This window comes from Suncus etruscus, chromosome 12 (assembly GCF_024139225.1).
Source record: "Suncus etruscus isolate mSunEtr1 chromosome 12, mSunEtr1.pri.cur, whole genome shotgun sequence".
Classification (NCBI taxonomy): Eukaryota; Metazoa; Chordata; class Mammalia; order Eulipotyphla; family Soricidae; genus Suncus; species Suncus etruscus.
In genome coordinates, this window is record NC_064859.1 from 9,112,395 (window position 1) to 9,135,018 (window position 22,624).

Consider the following 22,624-nt stretch of genomic DNA (forward strand, 5'->3'; position numbering starts at 1 on the left):
CAGTGCAGGGCTCTGGTGCCCTGCAAGTTGGGCTGCCCCTCCCACCCTCCCTGGCCTTCCTGCTGCAGCCAGGATATCAAAGACTGCATTGTGTGTTGAGCTGGCCTTGGTCCTTCTGTGATAGGGAGGAGGCTGGGAGGAGGGACATCGTTGGGAGGCTGTCTCCTCCCTGTGCTCACGAGCCGTTGTTCCCAGGGCCTCGCCTGAGAGGATGGTGCAACATGGGTGGCTGCTTCTGCATCCCCGGGGAGCCAAGTTTGTCTTGGGCTCAGGTGAGTCTTGGGGGTGTGAGCCCTGGTTGTGGCTTGACCCTGCAGTCAGTGACAGTGCAGGGGATCTGCTGAGTGAGGGAAGATGCCAGAGATGAGAAGATGCTAGAACTTTCTGGCAGCCTCTTCTCCCTCCCAAGTTTCATGTTTGTCTTTCTGGCTCTGTAAGAAGGGAAAGTCTGAGAAGCATTTTACTTTTCCTAAAGAAAAAGGCCTTTGTTGCTGCTGGGATCTGTGCTGCTCTTGGCTGCCACTCTCAGGGTGTGACTAAGCTCTTCCTCCTTTCTTCCAAGATTCCCTCTGGCAGGAAGAGTGCTCAGACACCCAGTTCCTCTACAGCCCATTAGGGTGGTTATGAACTTGGCCTCAGACAATTCAACCCTTATTTCGTCAGTTACTGTTAACTGGAGAAAAACAGGCCATTTCCTGCTTCCTACCTTCCTACTGCGTGTGATTTTGGGGTGGAGAGGCGTGTTGAGTTGAGGCCCAACACAGAGTTTTTAACATTAAGAAACTGTCAAGTAGTCTAAGAGGCCAATTTTGGCTGATAAATTCTGTCAGTTGGTGGGGGACTTTGGGTCAGACCAGTAGGCAGAGGTATTGAAATGTGGACCAGTCCCCTGTGAGCAAACTAGGACTGGCCACCCCAAAGCAAGCAGAATCAAAGTGGACCCCCGAGGGTTGGCAAATGGAGTAGGGGAGAGGTAGGGAGGTCTGCTAGGGACACAGAAGAGTGTTGTCCAACTCTCATTTCCAGCCCAGATTCAGTGTCCATTTCTTCTGGAAGCTCAGGCATGATTCTTTGGGATGAATGCTGGGGTGACAGAAGTGCTTTTCTACTCTTTGAAACGTGACTTCTTGCAACAGTGTGAAGGTGCTAGATGTCCAGACAATAAACTGGAAGCAGTTGCATTCTTTCTTTGCTTGGAGACCTAGTATGGGATCTGAGGAGGTTTCATCAGAGATGGCTCTCACAAAGGCCTGTCTAGACAGGCCTTTGTGAACAAGCTGTGAACAAACCTTTGCTTCTCCAGTTATTGGGATTTATAATTTTCCAGATCTCCCCCATTCCCAGCCTCCAAGCCCCATTGTCCTTGTTTTCCCTGGAAGCGGACATAGTGGAGAGACCATGGAGATCAGAGGTCTGCAAGCCAGGATCACAAGGCTTTTAATGCAGGCTCAGTTTACTTCTACTGAGGCAGGGACCTTCATGATATTTTCCTCTCAGAGGCCTTTGAGGTCAAGTAGGTGTGTTCTGTTTTTTTTTTTTTTTTTTAATTGCCTGGAGCAACTCAATCCTCCTGGGTTTCAAATAAAATCTCTCAATGTTTTGCGGAGGACAGCTGTGTTTAGGGATCTCTCCTGGCAGGCGAAGGCAAGGGCAAGGTTCCTACTTGTGTACTATCCAGGGGTCTCAAAATCGCGGCCGGTGGCCGCAAAACGGCCCTCCATACAAAACATTTTGTGGCCCTGCCCCTAGAGGAATCTTTTTTTGTTTTGTTTTGTTTTAGTTGTTTGGTCACACTCCCCAATGTTCAAGGCTTATCTACTGAATTTGCACTCATGGATCACCCCGACTTTGCCTCCTGCAGCCCCCCAGGTAAATTGAGTTTGAGACCCTTGCTAGCTCTTTGATCTCTTGATCTTACGGCATAAGTCAAGCTTTCCTCTTTGTGGGTGGGGAGTTGGGGGAAGTCTACATATAAAAATTTTTTTTTCTATTTTTTGGTTTTTTGGGCTACAACCAGCAGCGGCTCAGCTGGTCACTCCTGCCTCTTATGCTCAGAAATTATTCTTGGCAGGCTCGGGAGACCATATGGGATGCTGGAGATGGAACCCTGGTCCATCCTGGGTTGGCCACCTGCAAGGCAAATGCCCTACTGCTGTGCTATCACTCTGGTTCCTACATATGACATTCTCAAAAAATCTCCTGGCTCTCAGTGAATTATCACAATCGACATGAAGCGCCTTCTCTGACCTGATCTCTGGGCCCCATTTCAGCTATAAAATGAGAGAGTATTAGCTCACCCATTGAACTATCAGAGACATTTCTGTTCTTGCTCCTGACTCCCAGAGTCATTGCTTTTCTTTTCTTTTTTTTTTTTTTTTTTTTTTGCTTTTGGGTCACACCCGGCATTGCTCAGGAATTACTCCTGGCTTTATGTTCAGAGATTGCTCCTGGCAGGCTCGGGGGACCATATGGGATGCCAGGATTTGAACCATCGTCCTTCTGCATGCTATCTTTCTGGCCACCAGAGTCATTTCTGTTTCTGCTCCATAACCTGCCCTTAGCCCAAGACTTTAAAGAAGCCAGAATTTTGCGGATCCCAAACTGAGCAAAAACCAAGCAATATTTAAGAAAACAACCCCCAAACTACCAATTGTTTTATCCTTTTAGCTTTTTTTGGTCAAAAATGAGTGGCATTGTGGATCCCCTTTTTCTCAAAGAATCAGCATATTTATTTCTGCAGAGCCCTTTTATACATTTCCCTCCCACTAGTCCCCCACCCTTTTCAGTTCTTTCCTTTGGAAGACTGATATGGGTGTGGTGGGTCTGAGAGCAGTTGATATAATTATTTACTTCTAGGTTCTCCTATTTGTCTTAGAGAAATTGAATCAAGTGTGAAACACCTTCTGGAGAGACTAATAGATGATACTAAGTTTTTTATGCTCTTCCGCATTGGTTTACCTGACTGTCAGTTGGGTCTGATGGTGGAATGAAGATATTTTCCTAAGTCTCAGTGGGAATTAAATTGGATAAGTCAACATGGGGTCTATCCTCTGACAACCCATCAACAATTGTGGTGTCTTATTTCTACCTAGGAGGCACCACTCTCAATCCCTCCTTTCTTGTGCCCGACTTCTCTGGGGAAAGCATCTGACCTCATGACTCCAGCTGTGTCTGTCATTGTGTCTGCTTAAAAGTGGGTACATGGCAAAGACTGGCAGTGCTTAGATATAGGGGAGGCTGGAAAGGAGACGACTCTAGATAGCACAGAACCCTGGAGAGATGCCCAGCTGATTTGTTAGAATGTGACAAGTGGCAGATAGGAGCTCTGAGGCTCCTAGGCACACTGCTCTTTTGCACATGAGCTTTGGGGGAAAGCATGTGTTCTTGGGATGTTTCTCATTGGTTTACTTTAATCTCCAGTTTGCACATGGTGTCAGGGCAAGGTTCTGGTCCACTGCTATTCTCCTTGGGAGATTCCTGCCTTTGTCAATAACCTACCATAGCTCATTTGGGTCCACAGGGCAGTCATGTTAAAGTTTGTTGGTCTAAAGGTTTTTAGAACTTCCTCTTTATTTAGAATATTTTCTTGTAGAAATCTATCACTTACCTCCTCACCCAGAGGCTGTGGGAAAGGTATATTTGCCTACCTTGGTTGTTGAAGTTTGTAACTTCTAGTCTTTTGTAAATATGAACCATGAGTATAATAATAGAAGACTGAGGGTGAATGCTGATAATATTTAGCACTCTTTGTCACCAAGGAGATATTTGGAATACACTGATCATAAAGAATATATGAGCCACCCAATTTCAGCATCTTTTTCCTTTCTGCCATTCTAGTTTCAGAACTTCTTTTTTTTTTTTTTTTTTTTTTTTTTGGATTTTGGTTTTTGGACCACACCCGGCGATGCTCAAGGGTTCCTCCTGGCTGTCTGCTCAGAAATAGCTCCTGGCAGGCACGGGGGACCATATGGGACACTGGGATTCGAACCAACCACCTTTGGTCCTGGATCGGCTGCTTGCAAGGCAAACGCCGCTGTGCTATCTCTCCGGGCCCTCAGAACTTCTTGATTCCTCTCTCACAGTTTTTCAAAAAGTAAAACATTTCTGACATAGTCTCCCAGTACTTCACTCCCCTTTCTCCAACCCCACAAAGTTAATCACTTTCATGAATTCATGGGTTTTGTACTTTGTCACATATTTTTGTACTCATATTAATTGCAAATAGTTTAGTTGAAGCTCTTTAAACTTAATGAATGTGTAATTATATTGTTGTTCCCTCTCAGCATTATTATCTGAGATCTATTCCCATAGACAGTTGGAGCTGTGGCTCTAAATTGGCATTTAGCCCAACAGTGACAATATGAACTTCCGTCATAACAACTCTGATGATATGCCCATAAGGTCAGAGAAGGGGGAAATACCTGGGTGGAGAGAAAAATATGGAGGGAAATGGTAACTGAATTATTTTTACTTTAAACTGTGGGTGATGGAGTGTGTGTGGATGATGTAAGAGAGACAGAGAGGGGAGGGGAAAGTGGATTTTTCTTTCTAGAAGTTTGTGGGAATGAAATGCTTCCTAGACTGGACACTAGACTTCTCAATGTTCTGAAGTCATTTATGTAGTGAAAACATTAAGCTCTGTACCAGTTCAGAGATAATGGAAGACCCTTGACTTGCTGACTTGCTCTGAGACTTTGGTGAAATTCCCTGTGTGGACCTTAGTACTTCTGGAGAGCAAAGTTCTTTTTTTTGTTGTTGTTGTTTTTTTTGGTTTTTGGGCCACACCCGGTAACGCTCAGGGGTTACTCCTGGCTATGCGCTCAGAAGTTGCTCCTGGCTTGGGGGACCATATGGGATGCCGGGGGATCGAACTGTAGTCCGTCCAAGGCTAGCGCAGGCAAGGCAGGCACCTTACCTCTTGCGCCACCGCCCGGCCCCTCTTTTTTCTTTTTTTTTTTTAATAATTTTTATTGTGACCAAAAGTAAATTGTCACCCCACCCCCATCTTCTACATAACTTTGCCTTAGTGCAAGACCTGCCCATTTCTGGGAGAGATCTCTGGGAGGTATGAAGAAGATCACCTCAATGGCGGAGAGAGGATTTGGAGGACTGATTTAGAGGAGATTTGGATTTTGGAAGGAGAGATGGAGGGAGATTCAGCAAGAGAGACGGAGAAAGAAGTAGGGCAAGCTGAAGAGAGCATGCTTAAATAGGTTTAAGATGATAAGCCAGGCAAGAAAAAGATATCAAGGGAATCCAGATAGGAAAGGAAGAAGTCAAGCTCTCACTGTTTGTAGATGACATGATACTCTACCTAGAAAACCCTAAAGTCTCTATGAAAAAGCTTCTAGAAACCATAGACTCATATAGCAAGGTGGCAGGCTACAAAATTAACACACAAAAATCAATGTCCTTTCTATACACCAATAGTAATAAGGAAGAAATGGACATTAAAAAAACAACCCCATTCACAATAGTGCCACACAAACTCAAATATCTTGGAATCAACTTGACTAAATATGTGAAGGATCTATACAAAGAAAACTATAAAACTCTGCTGCAAGAAATAAGAGAGGACATGTGGAAATAGAAGCACATACCCTGCTCATGGATTGGCAAGACTAACATCATTAAAATGCCAATACTCCCCAAAGCATTGTACAGATTTAATGCGATCCCTCTAAAGATCCCCATGACATTCTTCAAAGAAGTGGATCAGGCACTTTTGAAATTCATTTGGAACAATAAACATCCTAGAATAGTTAAAGCAATCATTGGAAAAAAGAATATGGGAGGAATTACTTTCCCCAACTTTAAACTGTACTACAAAGCAATAGTTATCAAAACAGCATGATATTGGAATAAAGACAGAACGTCAGATCAGTGGAATAGGCTTGAATACTCAGAGAATGTTCCCCAGACATACAATCACCTAATTTTTGATAAAGGAGCAAGAAATCCTAAATAGAGCAAAGAAAGCCTCTTCAACAAGTGGTGTTGGCACAACTGGCTAGCCACTTGCAAAATATTGAACTTAGACCCCCCAGCTAACATCATGTACGAAGGTTAAATCCAAATGGACGAAAGACCTCGATATCAGACCCGAAACTATAAGATATATAGAACAACACATAGATAAAACACTCCAGAACATTGAGACTAAAAGCATCTGTTTTTTTTTTTTTTTTTTTTTTTTTTTGGTTTTTGGGTCACACCCGGCATTGCTCAGGGTTTACTCCTGGCTGTCTGCTCAGAAATAGCTCCTGGCAGGCACAGGTGACCATATGGGACACCGGGATTTGAACCAATCATCTTTGGTCCTGGATCGGCTGCTTGTAAGGCATACTCCACTGTGCTATCTCTCCAGGCCCTAAAGGCATCTTTAAAGAGGAAACTGTACTCTCCAAGAAAGTGAAAGCAGAGATTAACAGATGGGAATATATTAAACTGAGAAGCTTCTGCACCTCAAAAGAAATATCGCCCAGGAGAGTGGGAGAAACTATTCACCAAATACCCATCAGACAAGGGGCTAATATCCAAAATATACAAGGCACTGACAAAAATTTACAAGAAAAAAGTATCTAATCCCATCAAAAAATGGGGAGAAGAAATGGACAGACACTTTGACAAAGAAGAAATACAAATGGCCAAAAGACACATGAAAAAATGTTCCACATCACTAATCATCAGGGAGATGCAAATCAAAACAACTATGAGGTACCACCTCACACCTCAGAGATTGGCACACATCACAAAGAATGAGAACAAGCAGTGTTGGCGGGGATGTGGAGAGAAAGGAACTCTTATCCACTGCTGATGGGAATGCCGTCTAGTTCTACCTTTATAGAAAGCAATATGGAGATTCCTCCAAAAACTGGAAATCGAGTTCTCATATGACCCAGCTATACCACTCCTAGGAATATACCCTAGGAACACAAAAATACAATACAAAAATCCCTTCCTTACACCTATATTCATTGCAGCACTATTTACCATAGCAAGACTCTGGACACAGCCAAGATACCCTTCAACATATGAATGGCTAAAGAAACTGTGGTACATATACACAATCGAATATATGCAGCTGTCAGGAGAGATGAAGTCATGAAATTTTTCTATACATGGATGTACAGTGTACATGGAATCTATTATGCTGGGTGAAATAAGTCAGAGAGAGAGAGAGAGAGACACAGAATGGTCTCACTCATCTATGGGTTTTAAGAAAAATGAAAGACATTCTTGCAATAATAACTTTCAGAAACAAAAGAGAAAAGAGCTGTAAGTTACAGCTCTACTCATGAAGCTCACCACAAACAGGGATAAGTTTAGTTAGAGAAATAACTACGCTTTGAACTATCCTAATAATGAAAATGTACGAGGGAAATAGAAAGCCTGTCTAGAGTACAGGCAGGGGTTGGGTCGGGAGGAGGGAGATTTGGAACATTGGTGATGGGAATGTTGCACTGGTGATGGGTGGTGTTCTTTACATGACTGAAACCCAAACACATTCATGTATGTAATAAAGTTGTTTAAATAAAAAAATAAAAAAAGATGATAAGCCACATATGTGGTGGCGAGGGCCTTGAATAAAATTGATAACACCTGAAATCTGTCTGTGGAGCATTTCCTCACCACTACTCTGAACCCGCAGACCCACCGATTGGAAGGGGTTGGAAGGGGTTGCAGACACATGTTCTGGACTCCCATCCCATCACCATCCAGCCTCATCCAAAGGGCTATTATTCTACAATGAACAACAAATCTTTCATTGTAATATTTGAGGTACATAATGACAATTGATTCCCATATCTCCATCCTTTGCCTCCCAGAGTGCTAGTATAACTGTTTCACTCTGTGTATAGCTTGTTGTAGATGGGGTATCGATTCTATTATTGTTGACTTTGGGTTTGGTGTTTAAATCTGATCAATTTCTTATTTCCACTCAATGTTCATATGGCTGTTTGGTCCTGGTACCATTTTTTTTATCCCCCCCCCCAATTCATGAGGCAGAACAAGATGATTCAAGTTGTGTGGTTCTGCTCTGAGAAGACAAAAAAAGGAAAGAAAAAAAAAGAAAAACACAGTAACTACCAAAAAAAAATAAATAAAGACACCCAGCAACAACAACAAAAATACCCAAATTACCAAATAATAACCACAGAGTGAAAAAGAAAGGAAAGAAAGAACAAAAAAGGACAAAGAGAAAAAGAAAAAACAAATAAAAAAACAACAACCCCCCCAAAAAAACAAAGAAAGGAGTTCTGATGTGGCAAGGTTTTGTGCTTCTCCTCCTCCTCTTTCTCTTCCTCCTCCTCTTCCTCCTCTTCTTCCTTCTCCTCCTCCTCCTCCTCCTCCTCCTCCTCCTCCTCCTCCTCCTCCTCCTCCTCCTCCTCCTCCTCCTCCTCCTTCTTCTTCTTCTTCTTCTTCTTCTTCTTCTTCTTCTTCTTCTTCTTCTTCTTCTCTTCTTCTTCTTCTTCTTCTTCTTCTTCTTCTTCTTCTTTTTTGGATAGGCACAGTAAGTATTAGGGAAGTAAGAAAGGGAATTCCCTTGGCCTAAGAGATTCAGGGTTTTTCTGTACTTGAAGCATACTGCCATGGGAACAACTTCTGGCTCCGTACACGCTCATTACCATACCCCAAGACCTTTTTATGGTGCCAGGGAACTTTCCTCTCAGTTGTGGATGATAAAATCAGGCCTCTGTAACTAGAAATCTTGGTATTTACACAGGTCATAGGACAAAGTCTAGGATAGAGTCTTTCTTTATGGTTCTAGAAGTTCTGTTTCATCATTGTTGAAATCAGTCTTCTGTAATAAGTGGTCTTGATTTTTGCTCAGATCCTTGGCCAAAGTCTAGGATAGAGTCTTCATTAGGGTTCTAGAAGTTCTGGGAGAGCAAACTTCTGAATGGAGCTTCCTAATCTCTTAAATCATGTCAAATATCCATTTTCTAAAATGATGACTTTTTCCTCATTTTAATTATTATGTACTATAGGCAACACATTTGCAATGGTATTAATGTTTATGACTTTGAGGTTCTAAAACAACTAAAACTAAAAAAAACTTTGATGTTTACTGTATCTAATTACCACCAAAGTAGTGAGAGCTTCAGATTATTCATAGCTCACCTCTCCCTTCTCTTGCCCCACTTCAGGAGTTTTTTTTTTTTTTTTTAAATTCAAGGTCAAGGGTTTGTCCTCATTCTATACTGTTTCTTTGGTTTGTTACTCTTGAGCCTCTTGTATTTGTTCTTCTTTTTCTGGATTAGTTCACTTAAAATGGAACCTTCCAGTTGCATCTAAGTTGCAACAAACTGCATATTTTATCTTTTCTTATATCTGTCTATATTCCATTGTGTATGTATGTCACAGCTTCTTTATTCATTTGTCCAACATTTTGGTTGTTTAGAAATTTGCAGTATTTTATTGAGGTCTTCAATTGGATACAGGTGTACTTATATTGTTGTAAATTAACATTTTTTTGTGTGATAGGGGAAGGAAGTAAATGCCAAGAAGAATGGCTGGGTCCTAGGAAAGTTCTATTTTAACTTTTTTTGAGAATTCTCTCCATTCTTTCTATAGAGGCTGAACCAATTTTCCCAATAACAGTGAATTACGACTTCTTCTTTTGGATTCTTTTCCCATCATATTCCTACAAACACTGGTTGTGTCTAATCATTTTGATACATGTCATTCTTGCTTTGTATTTCTGTGATAAAAAGTGACAATAAATACATTTTCATATGCTTATTGGCCACCCATATGTTTTCTTTGGGAAAGGGTTCAACTTCTCTCCTCACTTTCTTTTTGTTTGTTTTGGGCCACACCTGGCAGGCTCTGGAGACCATATGGGTTGCCAGGGATTGAACCTGGGTTGGAGGCATGCAAGACAAGTGCCCTACCCACTGTGCTATCCATTCCCATTCTCCTCCCACCTTTTTTTTTGTTGGGCCACACACGGTGGCACACAGAGGGTACTCCTGGCTCTGTGTTCAAAAATTGCCCCTGGCAGGCTCAGGGGACCATATGGGAGGCCGTGGTTCAAACCTGGTTTCGTCCTGGTTTGGCTGTGTGCAAGGTAAATGCCATACATGGTGCTATCGCCCGACCTCATCTCTCCCCATTTTTGATGGAGTTGTTGAGCTTTGTGAGTGCTTTATATATTAATTTTGGATATTAGCTCTTTATCTGGTATCTGTAATTGTGTACAATTATTTTCTCCCATTCTGTCAGTATCTCTTTATTTTGGCATATATAAATGTTTTTACTTTTGTTGTAGTCCCATTTGCTTTATTTTATTTTTTTCTGTTATCATTAAAAGCATTCTGAAGGTCCTTATCTTGGAGAGCTGTGCCTATGTTTTCCTCATGTATTTTATGAATTCTATTAGAATCTCAAGGCCTTTAATCTACTTTGAATTACCTTTTCTTATAGTGTGGTATATGGATTCTTTTCTTTTTATTTGTGGGTTATTTATTATTATTTTTGCATGTGGCTATCCAGTTTCCCAGTATCATTTTTAATATCTTTATTTAAGCATCATGATTACAAACATGTTTGTAGTTGGGTTTCAATCATAAAAAAGCACCCCTGTACACCAGTGCAACATTTCCACCGCCAATGTCCACCATCTTCCTCCTTTCCTGTATTCAAGACAGAATTCTACTTCTCTCACTCATTAACATTGTCATTAGTTGTTATTTCTCTAATAATATGTAGTTATTTATCTAACTGCACTTACCACTCTTTGTGGTAAGCTTCATATTGTGACTCAATCCTTCCAGCCCTCATCTCTATTGTCTCTGGGCATTATTCCAATAATGTCTTTTATTTTTCTTAAAAACCCATAGATGAGTGAGACTATTCTGTGTCTATCTCTTTCCCTCTGACCTATTTCATCTAGCATAATAGATTCCGTATACATCCATGTATAGGAAAATTTCATGACTTCATCTCTTCTGATGGTTGCATAATATTCCATTATATATATGTACTACAGTTTCTTTAGCCATTCTTCTGTTGAAGGGCAAAATATGGTTTGTCTCCATATTCTGGCTACTGTAAATAGTGCTGCAATGAATATAGGTACAGCATCATTTTTTGAATAGGTTATTCTTGCTCACTTTATGAACCTGGTTTCTTTGCTATAGATTAGCTGTCTATAGATTGGAAGGTTTATTTCTGCATACTCAATTAGCTCAATTCTATTTTTTAAATAATTGCTTTATTTAAGCACCGTGGTTACAAAATAGTTTATTGTTATGTTTTAATATTGTACACCATCCTTCAACCGTGCACCATTCCTGTCACCAATGTCTTCCATTCTCTCTACCCCCCCCCATCCCTGTCTTGATCTAGGGCACGCAAATTGCTTCTCTTTCTCTCTCTCCTTTTTAAGACTGTAGTTTGCACTTTTGTTAATGTAGAGGTGCCTTGCCTGTTAGGTTATCCACTTTCAGCATCGAGTTCTTATTCAGAGTGATCAGTTCCAACTATCATTGTCTTAGTAGACCCATCTCTACATTCATTGCTCTTTGATATGAGGTTTCTACCTTGAGCTGATCTTTGCCTTTATTGTCTCTGGGTATTATTACCATATTATCTCTTGTTTTTGTTATATTCCACAAATGAGTATGATTATCCTGTCTATCGCTTTCCCTGTGGCTATTTCACTCATCATAAGAGTTCCCATTCAATCCATATATAAGTAAATTTCATGACTTCATTTTTTCTAATTCCTGCATTGTATTTCATTGTGTAGATATACATTAATTTATTTAGTCACTCATCAGTTTTCTGGCACATGAGTTGTTTCCAGGTTCTGGTTATTATAAATTGTGCTGCAATGAATATAGGTGTGCATTGTGTTTTTGTGTTTCTAGGGTACATATCCCTAGTAGTGATGTGGCCGGATCAAATGGGAGCTCAATTTCCATTTTTTTGAGGCATCTCCATATTGTTTTCCATAAAGGCTGGACTAGATGGCATTCCTATCAGCAATGAATGAGAATTACTTTTTCCTCATATCACCACCAGCACTGATTGATCTTGTTCTTTGTGATGTGTGCCAGTCGCGGACATGAGATGGTATCTCATTGTTGTTTTAATTTGTATTTTCCTGATGATTAGTGATGTAGAGCATTTTTCATGTGCTTTTTGGCCATCTGTATTTATTCTTTGAGGAAATGTCTGTTCATTTTTTTCTCCTCATTTTAGGATGAGGTTAAATGCTTTTTTTTCTTGTTAAATTCTGTGAGTATCTTGTATATCTTAGATATTAACCCCTAATCAGATGGGTATAAGGCGAATAGTTTCTCCCATTCTGTGGGTGGCCTTTGGATCTAGTCACATTTCCTTTGAGGTGCAGAAGCTTCTCAGTTTAATGCATTCCCATTTGCTTGGACAATGGTGTTTTCCCCTTGAAGATGCCTTTCTTTAGTCTTGAAGTAATGAAATGTTTTGCCTGTTTCCTCAATATACCTTATAGTCTGACATCAAGATCTTTAATCCATTTTTATTTGACCTTTATGCCTGGTGTTAAGAAGAGGTCTGAGTTCATTGTTTTACATGTTGTTGACCAGTTTTTATAGCACCACTTGTTAAAGAGGCTTTCCTTTTTCCACTTTGTATTTCTTACTCCTTTGTCAAAAATTAATTGCTCAGGCCGGAGAGATAGCATGGAGGTAGGGTGTTTGTCTTACAGGCAGAAATACGGTGGTTCAAATCCCGATATCCCATATGGTCCCCCGACCCTGTCAGGAGCGATTTCTGAGCTTAGAGCCAGGAGTAACCCTTGAGCGTTGCCGGGTGTAACACCCCCAAAATTAATTGTTCATAAATCTGTGGGTCTATCTCCGGATATTCTAGTCTATTTCACTGATCTAAGGCTCTGTCTTTATTCCAATAGCTTGCTGTTTTAAAGACAGTTTAAAGTTGGGGAAAGTGATTCCTCCCCTCTTTTTCTATGTTGTCAAGGGTTTTTCTTTTAAGTTATTCATGGACATTTATTTCTCCATATGAGTTTCAGAAATGTTTGATCGGTTTCTTTGAAAAATGTCACGGGAATTTTTATAGGGATTGTATAAATCTGTATAATGATTTAGTATTGATATCTAAGGATGTTGATCCTCCCAATCCATAAGCAGGTTTTATGTCTCCATTTCCTTGTGTACCCTGTTATTTCTTTTTTGTTTTTTGTTTTTGCTTTTTGTTTTTGTTTTGCCCATGCAAAGAGGCTTCCAGGAGCTTTACTCCTGGTTCTGCACTCATAAATCTCTCCTGGCTGGCTCGGCAGACCATATAGTATGCCAGAGATTGAACCTGGGTCAGTCCTGGGTTGGCAGCTTGTAAGGCAAATGCTCTACCACTGTCTGCTTGTAATTCACCTCTATTTCCAGTGATTTATGGTCTGAGAAGATAGTAGAAACAAATTTTATACTATTGATTTTATGGAGGCATGGTTTATGGCCCAGCATGTGGTCTATCTTGGAGAATGTCTCATGTGCATTCAGAGGATTAACATCTCATGTGCTTTCAGGAGAAGAATGTGTACTCAGGTTTCTAGGATGAAGAGCTCTCCATATCAAGCTGCTTTCTTCTATTTCTTCCTTCAGAGCCAGTTTATCTTTAAGTTTTAGACTGGCTTACCTATCAAGGGGTGACAATGAGGTTTTGAAGTCTCCCACTATTATTGTGTTGCTACCAATGTCTTTCTTCAATTTTATCAGCAGTTGTTATTTACTGTATTTTACTGGTCCTCATTGGGTACATATATGTTTATGTGCTTTCTTCTTGACTCCCTTTTTTAATTTTTGGGTCACACCCAAATACTTAGGAATTACTCTTGGTTCTGTGATCAGATATTGCTCTTGGAAGGCTTAGGGGACCATATGGGATGCTGAAGATGGAACCCAGGTTGGTCGCAGGTCTGCCGCATGCAAGGCAAATGCCTCATCACTGTGCTATCACTCCATCCCCCATCTCTATCTCTTATAATCTTTTTAAGTCTAATGTGCGGTCTGATATTGCTATGACCACCTCAGCATTTTTAAGGGAGTTCTTTGTTTGAATGATTTCCCTCCAACCTTTGACTTTAAACCTGTGTTTGCTCTGAATATTTAAATGCATTTATTGCAAGTGGCAAAATGTTAGATTTAATTTTATGATTCATTTGCCTGTGCCTTTTAACTGGTGCATTTTGACCATTAACGTTGAGAGAAATGATTGTCATGGATTTTGTGCCTTTTTTTTTTAAATAAAAGTTTGGTGTGTTTGTCTTGCCTTAAAGTAGACCCTTCAGTTCTTTTAAGGTTGGATTTGAGTCTGTAAAGATCCAAGCTGTTGTTTATCTTGTTATCCTTCCTTCAAATGTAGAAATAACTTTAAACTGTTGTGTATCCTTTCTTCAAACCTGGCAGGTTTTGGGACCAATACAAATGCCCTACTTACTGTGCTATTTCTTTGGCCCTCTTAATTTTCTTTTATTATTCCTCATGCTTCTGGGGCATTAAGGGAGGGTTTCTGAGTTTCATCCAGGTGGTCTGAACAGTAATCTGGTGCTCATCAGGCTCTGTCTTTTTTGTTATTTGTTTATTTTCCACACCCAGCCTTGCTCAGGGGCTATTCTTGGCTTTGTGCTCAGGAATTATTCCTGGTGGTGCTCAGGGGGAATCATATAGAATGCTGGTGATTGAACCTGGGTCAGCTGTGTGCCAGGCAAATGCTCCACCTGTCCAGGCTATGTTTTTTTCTGTGCCTCTCCTACACAACTTCCACATTTAATATACTGCTTCTATGCTCAAGACAGTCCCATGGCTTCCCATTGCTTGCGTTTGCCTTGCAGAAGGACGGTGGTTTGAATCCCAGTGTCCCATAGGCCCCCACCCAGGCCTGCCAGGGGCCCATTTCTGAGTGTAAAGCCAGGAGGAACCCCTGAGTGCTGCCGGGTGTGACCCCAAAACCAAATACCAAAACAAACGATCAAAAACCCCCAAAAGAAACAAAAAAAACCCAACAAAGGCATTTGTCAAATGGAGAGATGCATTATAATATATTTGCTTAAGAGGGGTCAAGAGACAGCTCAGGGGTCAGAAATACATGCCTTGCATGTGGAAAGACCATATTCTATCCCAGCAACACAAGACCATATGCGGCCCTGGTGGCCTCTGAACATGTCTGGGACTGAGAAGTGCTGCATTGAACTGACCAGCCCCATTTGACAATTATCCCTAGGGATGGACCCCTAGAGCCTTTGAGCATGGGTTAGGATGCCTCCCTTTTTTGGTGTTTGGGCCACACCTGGTGATGTTCAGGGGTTACTCTTGGTTATGCACTCAGAAATCGCTCCTGGCTTGGGGGACCATATGGGACACTGGGATATTAAACTGTGGTTCATCCTTGGTTAACCGCGTGCAAAGCAAATGCCTTACCACTTGTACCACTGCTCCGGTCCTACATTAAATGACTATTGACAATAATAATAACAATCCAAATTTTCACAGACAACTTGTCCTGGAGAAAGTTAGTTGATTGACAAAATCTTAACCTTCTCATTCATTCTCATTCATGTTGTGTTTATATTCTCACAAAAGATCTTTAATTTTCTCTTACCCAGGTAAAGAAACTCCTTCCAAGGCTCCAACCATAGGAAGTGAGGTTTTGTCCTCATCAGAAGAGAAGGAAAAATGTTTCCTGCCACAGACCATGACTTCAGGTATGACACCCAAGGGACAGGATGCTTTTGTTTTTCTTTTTGTGTCATACCTGGCAGCACCCAGGGTTTCTCCTGGCTCTACACTCAGAAACCTGCCCCTGGCAGGCCCGGGGGTTGGGGATGGGGCCTATAGGCCTATGAGCTTACTCAGAAATCACTCCTGGCAGGCTCGAAGACCATGTGGGATGCTGGGATTTGAACCACTGTTCTGCATGCAAGGCAAATGCCCTACCTCCATGCAATCTCTCCAGTCCCCCAGGGATTCAAGTTTATTCCATGTATAACACTGCAATCACTCTGTTATTCTTTCATCTGTATACCCTCTCCTCCCAGTTCTCTATTCTAGTCATCACCAAATGCAACTTTGAAGACATGGCATTGACATATTGATGATCTCACAACTTTTTTAGGGTTTTCTATTGTCTATTAGATTATCTTCAGCTGATACACAAAACTCTTCATTGTGTTGAACATGTTAGGAGCTTTATACATATTTTCTATATGAAGAAAGAAAGTAAATATTAGATATTAAGGGGCTAGAGGGCAGGGAAAATTTAAAAAATGTAATTACCAGTTTGTTCACAATTCGTGTTTAAGAAATTTGGTGGCTACTTATAATGGAATAAATAAATGATGGTGGGGTCAGAGATATAGCACAGCAGTAAGGCATTTGCCTTGCATGCACCTGACCCAGGATGGAAGGTGGTTTGATTTCTGGTATACCTATGGTCCCCTGAGCCTGTCAGGAGCAATTTCTGAGCACAGGGCCAGGAGTAACCCCTGAGCACCACAGTGTGTGACCCCCCCAAAAAACAAAAAATGAACAATTAATGATGGTCATAGCTATTATATATGGTTTTGCTTTTTTTGTGTGTGTGTTATTTTTGGGTCACACCGGCAGTGCTCAGGGGATACTCCTGGCTCCATGCTCAGAAATTCCTTTGGCAGACATGGGGAACCATATGGGATGCCGGGATTCGAACTGATGACCTTCTGCATGAAAGGCAAACGCCTTATCTCCATGCTATCTCTCAGGCCCCAGCTATTATATATGGTAATGAAGATTATCTTGTGAAGATAAATATCAATTTGTTAAGTTAATTAATAAATGAATAAAGGCTTACTATGTGGGATGAGATGAGCTTGAGTAGAAAGCATCTGTATTTATTATTAAGTTTTATTTATTAAATTTCATTTACTTATTTAGTTAGTTTTATGTTTGTTTTTAGGTCACATCTGGCAGTGTTTTAGGGTTTCCTCCTGGATATGAGCCTAAAGATCACTCCTGGTAGGGCTCAGAGAACCACATAGAATGCCAGGGATGAAATCTAGGTTGGTCATGAACAAGGCAATACCCTACCCATTGCACTACTTCTCTGACTGCTGTGTCAATCTTTCAGAAGAATCAAAAAAATTTGAAACAAAGTGGAAATATTTAATTTATTAATACCCCTCACAAACTTATCTTTAAGAGGTCTCAGGAAAGTGGGGAAAAAGTGTTGTCGCAGTGGGGCTAAGCCTCAGACTAGCCTTGAAGTCTGAGCCTTGGTGCAAGACTTGGTGTCTTTTGTACAGTAAAATGCACCATTTCTGAATGTGAGAAGCCTGTGCTTAGTAATCCTTGCATGGTCTCCTCTTCTTATCCTTACATGCTCACCTCTGAGAGGTGGCACCAAAGTTCCCATTGTGAAGATGGCCAACTTCAGAGAGGAAGATGAATTCCTAGTGCCACATGACATGGGAAGGAAAAAAAAGAATTTACATTTGGTCCTCTTTATCACCACACTACTCCATTGTTCTTGCAAAAAATTGCAAAAAAATTGTTCTTGATAAATCCAGACCTCATGCATGCCCAACATGTATCCTGTTCTTGGAGCTGTCTCCCAGGTCTGAAGTCAGGTTTTCTGAATTGCAGATCCAAGCATCCAACTGCTTTTCTACCAAGGAAATGTTCTATGATTAACAAGGCTGGTTTCTTTCTTTTTCTTCTTTTTTTCCATTTTTGGGCCACACCTGGTGACGCTCAGGGCTTACTGGCCCTGAGCTCAGAAATCGCTCCTGGCTTGGGGGACCACATGGGACACTGGGGATTGAACCCAGGACTGTCTGGGTTAGCTGTGTGCAAAGGAAATGCCACACCACTGTTTTATTGTTCTGACCCCACAAGGCTGTTTCTTTTTTTTTTTTCATTTATTTTTAATTTTTTATATCTTTATTTAAACAGCTTGATTACAAATATGATTGTACTCGGGTTTCATCATGTAAAGAACACCCCCCTTCACCAGTGTAACATTCCCATCACCAATATTTTAAATCTCCCTCCTCCCCACCCCACTCCCGCCTGTACTCTAGACAGGCTTCCTACTTCCTTCATTCATTCACATTGTTATGATAGTTCTCAATGTAGTTATTTCTCTAATTGCACTCACCACTCTTTGTGGTGAGCTTCATGTAGTGGGCTGGACCTTCCAGCCCTCCTCTCTTTTGTCTCTGAGAATTATTGCAAAAATGTCTTTCATTTTTCTTAAAACCCACAGATGAGTGAGACTATTCTGTGTCTATCTCTTTTCTTCTGACTTATTTCACTCAGCATAATAGATTCCATGTACACCCATGTATAGGAAAAATTCATGACACCATCTCTCCTGATGGCTGCATAATATTCCATTGTGTACCACAGTTTCTTTAGCTATTCATCTGTTGAAGGGCATCTTGGTTGTTTCCAGGGTCTGGCTATTGTAAATAGGGTAGCAATGAATATAGGTGTGAGGAAGGAATTTTTGTATTGTATTTTTGTGTTTCTGGGGTATATCCCTAGGAGTGGTATAGCTGGATCTTATGGAAGCTCAATTTCCAGCTTTTGAAGAGATCTCCATATCGCTTTCCATAAAGGTTGGACTAGACAGCATTCCCACCAGCAGTGAATAAGAGTTCCTTTCTCTCCACATCCCTGCCAGCACTGCTTGTTCTCATTCTTTGTGATGTGCGCCAGTCTCAGTGGTGTGCCAATCTCAGTGGTGTGAGATGGTACCTCATAGTTGTTTTGTTTTGTTTTTTGGGGGGGGGGTTGGAGGCCACACCCGGCGGTGCTCAGGAGTTACTCCTGGCTGTTTGCTCAGAAATAGCTCCTGGCAGGCACGGGGGACCATATGGGACACCGGGATTTGAACCAACCACCTTTGGTCCTGGATCGGCTGCTTGCAAGGCAAACGCTGCTGTGCTATCTCTCCGGGCCCCTCATAGTTGTTTTGATTTGCATCTCCTTGATGATTAGTGATATGGAGCATTTTTTCATGTATCTTTTTGTTTGTTTGGTTTTTTTGAGGGGGAGGGGTCACGCCCGGCAGTGCTCAGGGGTTACTCCTGGCTCCACGCTCCTGGCAGGCTCGGGGGACCATACGTGACGCCGGGATTCAAACCAATGACCTTCTGCATGAAAGGCAAACACCTTACCTCCATGCTATCTCTCCGGCTCCCACACAAGGCTGTTTCTAATGAGGAATTTAGAGGGGAGTTTGGTGAAAAGGAATTCTAGACTAAGTTATGATCAAGGTTGATCCTAGGGTGAGAGAATGATAGAAATCAGAGGCTTACTGGGTGGACTGGGGATTTCCAAGGGGCAAGAGATAATTCTGAATGCCTTAATTGAATTCTTAAAGTATTCTGGACATTGAATGAAGAGCTTGGTAAGCATCACTTCATTTAGTAAGTCTCAAATACTTATGCGTAGCTAAAAATCATTTGGCTAAAGAGAAAAACCAAATATAGAGAGTAGTAATTTGTTCTTGATGTGGCACTTTTAGTGGGGCAGAGGCCAAGCTTGGGCTCAGTCTGTGACTCCTCCTCCCTGGCCTAAATGCCTCCTGGGGATCAGTGAGCAGTGGGGCTGCTGTCCAGTACCAGGGCAGGCTGCAGAGATGGAGGATCTGGACAAGACCAGAGCACAGGTCACGAGAGGCTGAGTGTCGCCAGCTTCTGCTTCAAGTCCCCTTCATGTCAGGTCAGTTGGGTTTGCTGCGTTGGTGCTGGTTATCTTTAAGCACAGCATTTCCAAACTTTTTGGATTTGAGATAAGTATTCTAAAGGTAGGGGTAAAGGGTGGGCTAGGGCATTCACATGGGCACAATTGGGGCCCTCTTTCAGGTGCTCAGGAATTTGCCCTGACTAGTTAAGCTTGGAAGAGAGACTTTTGTGATGATTTGATATGTTGCTGGCTTAATGTTTTCAATTATTAATGGAATTGCTACTTATTGTCTAAAGAAGACCCAAGGTTGAATTCCATGATGAGATGAACCTCCTCATCTTGGCCTTTCTGGGCAGCCTGCCTCAGGAGCAAACTCTACTCTTCAAGGGCTCTTTACTCTGTGAAGCTTTGACTTTCTTAGTACTTTTCTCTACCTGAAATTACTTTGCTCCCAGAATTGGTTGTTTGCTAAGTAGAATACAAGCTCCACGAGCACTTTCTTGTTTCCTGGTGTGTACCAGCACTTCAAACAGTTTCTGCTCAGTAGATTTGTTGAATGAAAGCACATTTTGAACAAGCTGAAGTAGACTTTTATTAATTAACCAATTTATCTTAGCAAACATTAAAGAATTCATCAAAGCTTTCCCACTCACTGGAATGTAGGGCATTTCTATCTGGCATAATTTGGGCTGTTTTTGAAGTCTAGAAAAACCCAAGAAATTTCCATGTGAATTAAAAGTAGTAGTTTCATGGGCCCGGAGAGATAGCACAGAGGCGTTTGCCTTGCAAGAAGCCGATCCAGGACCAAAGGTGGTTGGTTCGAATCCCGGTGTCTCATATGGTCTCCCGTGCCTGCCAGGAGTGACCCCTGAGCACTGCCGGGTGTGGCCCAAAAACAAACAAACAAAAAAAAGTAGTCGCTTCCCAGATCCCCTAAATAACCAACAAATCATACATAATAGGAACATTTCTTTTAGTGAAGCGATATAGTTTTTATTGAATGAAACTTGCTTAGAAAAATGTGAGAAAGGGCCAGAGTGATAGTACAGTGGTAGGGTGTTTGCCTTGCATGCGGCCCACCTAGGAATGGACCCGGGTTTGATTCCTGGTATCCCATATGGCCCCCGAGCCCCTGGGGGAGCAATTTCTGAATGCAGAACCAGGAATAACCCTTGAGCACTGCCAGGTGTGGCCAGAAAAACAAAAAAATAAAGATGTGAGAAAAGAAAGAAGGGGAAATGCAGATTAAGAGAACACAGGCTTCTTTAGGATGAAAATAAACAAGCAAAGGAACATAGTACAAGCAAGTGAGTTGTGTTCAAGGGAGAATATGGGCTTGAAGAGTAGGTCTTGAGTCGTTTTTGGGAGAAGAAAACTTTATTTTAAATAGCCAAGAAGCTCTCATTAGGGGAATGAATAGACTTATGTTAATGTATTATATATAAATCCCTTGTATATAATGAATTTTATATGTAAATATATTTATTAAATATAATTTGGTATTCATTCCAAACTTTTATAAGGTGCCCACAGGAAAGGTATATATCCCATGATTTATGTACCAACTCTACATGGGAATAAACCATGTTCAAAGCAGAAATAACCAAAAACTGAATACAACTAATACAGCTTCCAGGATTCAAGAACATTCCTAGATATTTTAGCATTCATTTGTTCTCGAGAGGACAGTGTATAGGACTCATTCATGAGTTTGTCAAGGTCACCGGTAATTTCTAAGAAATGAGGACTTCAATTTAGGGCTTAGGAAGGGGTAGCTTAGGGGCTTATCTAAATCTTTCTAGACTGCTTTTTTTGCTTTTTTTTTTTTTTTTTTGAAGACCTTACAGTCTCCTTCAGCGTGAAGAGCCGTTCCAGGAGGTGTGTGAATGGGCCTTTGCAGGAAGCAGCCAGGAGGCGGCTCTGGGCACTGGAGAATGAGGACCAGGAGGTTCGAGCACTGTTTAAGGTGAGTTTGGGTGGAGCTGAGCAAAGTGAGGCAGCCTTGCTCTCATGTTGGCCAGCTCAGGCTTGCTAGCACAGCATTGGAGGAATAGTAGGTCCTCAAGAAACATATTAGATTGAATGAAGGAACATGTACATGTTCTCTGCTCAACAGGGATAGGCAGAAACTTGAAATGGGGTGGGGTGGGGCACCCCCTGAAGTTAGGTGCACAGTCAGAGACATCTGCTTTTATAACCTGCCACCATTTTCTGTATGATCTTCAGCAAATGACTTAATTTCAGTCAGGTTGCACGAATTTACATTGCCCAATTTATTAACAATTCTTCTTAGGACCCAGAAGAATAGCTCAGTGATTTAAGCTCTGACCTTGCAACTTTGCAAGTATATATTCATGAATTTAAAATCCCAGTGTTGGGGTCAGAAAGATAGCGTGGAGGTAAAGCATTTGCCTTGCATGAACAAGGTTGGTGGTTCGAATCACAGCATCCCATATGGTCCCCCAAGCCTGCCAGGAGCGATTTCTGAGTGTAGAGCCAGGAGTTATCCCTGAGTGCTGCCGGGTGTGACTCAAGCCCCCCTTCAAATTATCCAGAACTTTTCTATGATTCCAAACTAAAGTGAAACTCCTGACTAAACAATTACTGTCCTCTCTAAGGCCATTGGTTTGATCCCCTGTATTCCCCTGCAACTCCCGGGCATTACAACAAAAGTGTGAGACCCCGGTGTGTACTTGTGGTTCTAACAAGAACATACAAGCATGGTCCCTGGTCATTGCAATAAAAACAAGAGGAAAGGGGAGGGGGAAATGGAAAGAGAAATTTGATCTAAAAATATCACATGTAACAAAATGCTAGTGCCTGTTTTATTTTTTTTTCCCAGCAAGTAAACAAGATAGATGGTATCTGGATAGAATATAATACTGGGTGGTGGTCTGGACTACACTAGAAAGTGTAGACAAAGGATGCTTGAGATTTTGTTTTCAAGTCTT

The 22,624-nt window shown here is 41.5% G+C and overlaps 1 protein-coding gene across 1 annotated transcript in view; it reads left to right on the forward strand.

Annotated features, from left to right (window-relative positions):
- Nucleotides 1-200: 200 nt before the first annotated feature.
- The window catches only part of SH3TC2 (SH3 domain and tetratricopeptide repeats 2), a 78,333-nt gene continuing 55,909 nt past the window's right edge, over nt 201-22,624 (forward strand). The window contains exons 1-3 of the mRNA XM_049785152.1: nt 201-272; nt 15,611-15,709; nt 21,512-21,639. Coding sequence (XP_049641109.1) covers nt 212-272; nt 15,611-15,709; nt 21,512-21,639 — 288 coding nt within the window. The 5' untranslated portion in view covers nt 201-211. The remainder of the gene's footprint in view (nt 273-15,610; nt 15,710-21,511; nt 21,640-22,624) is intronic.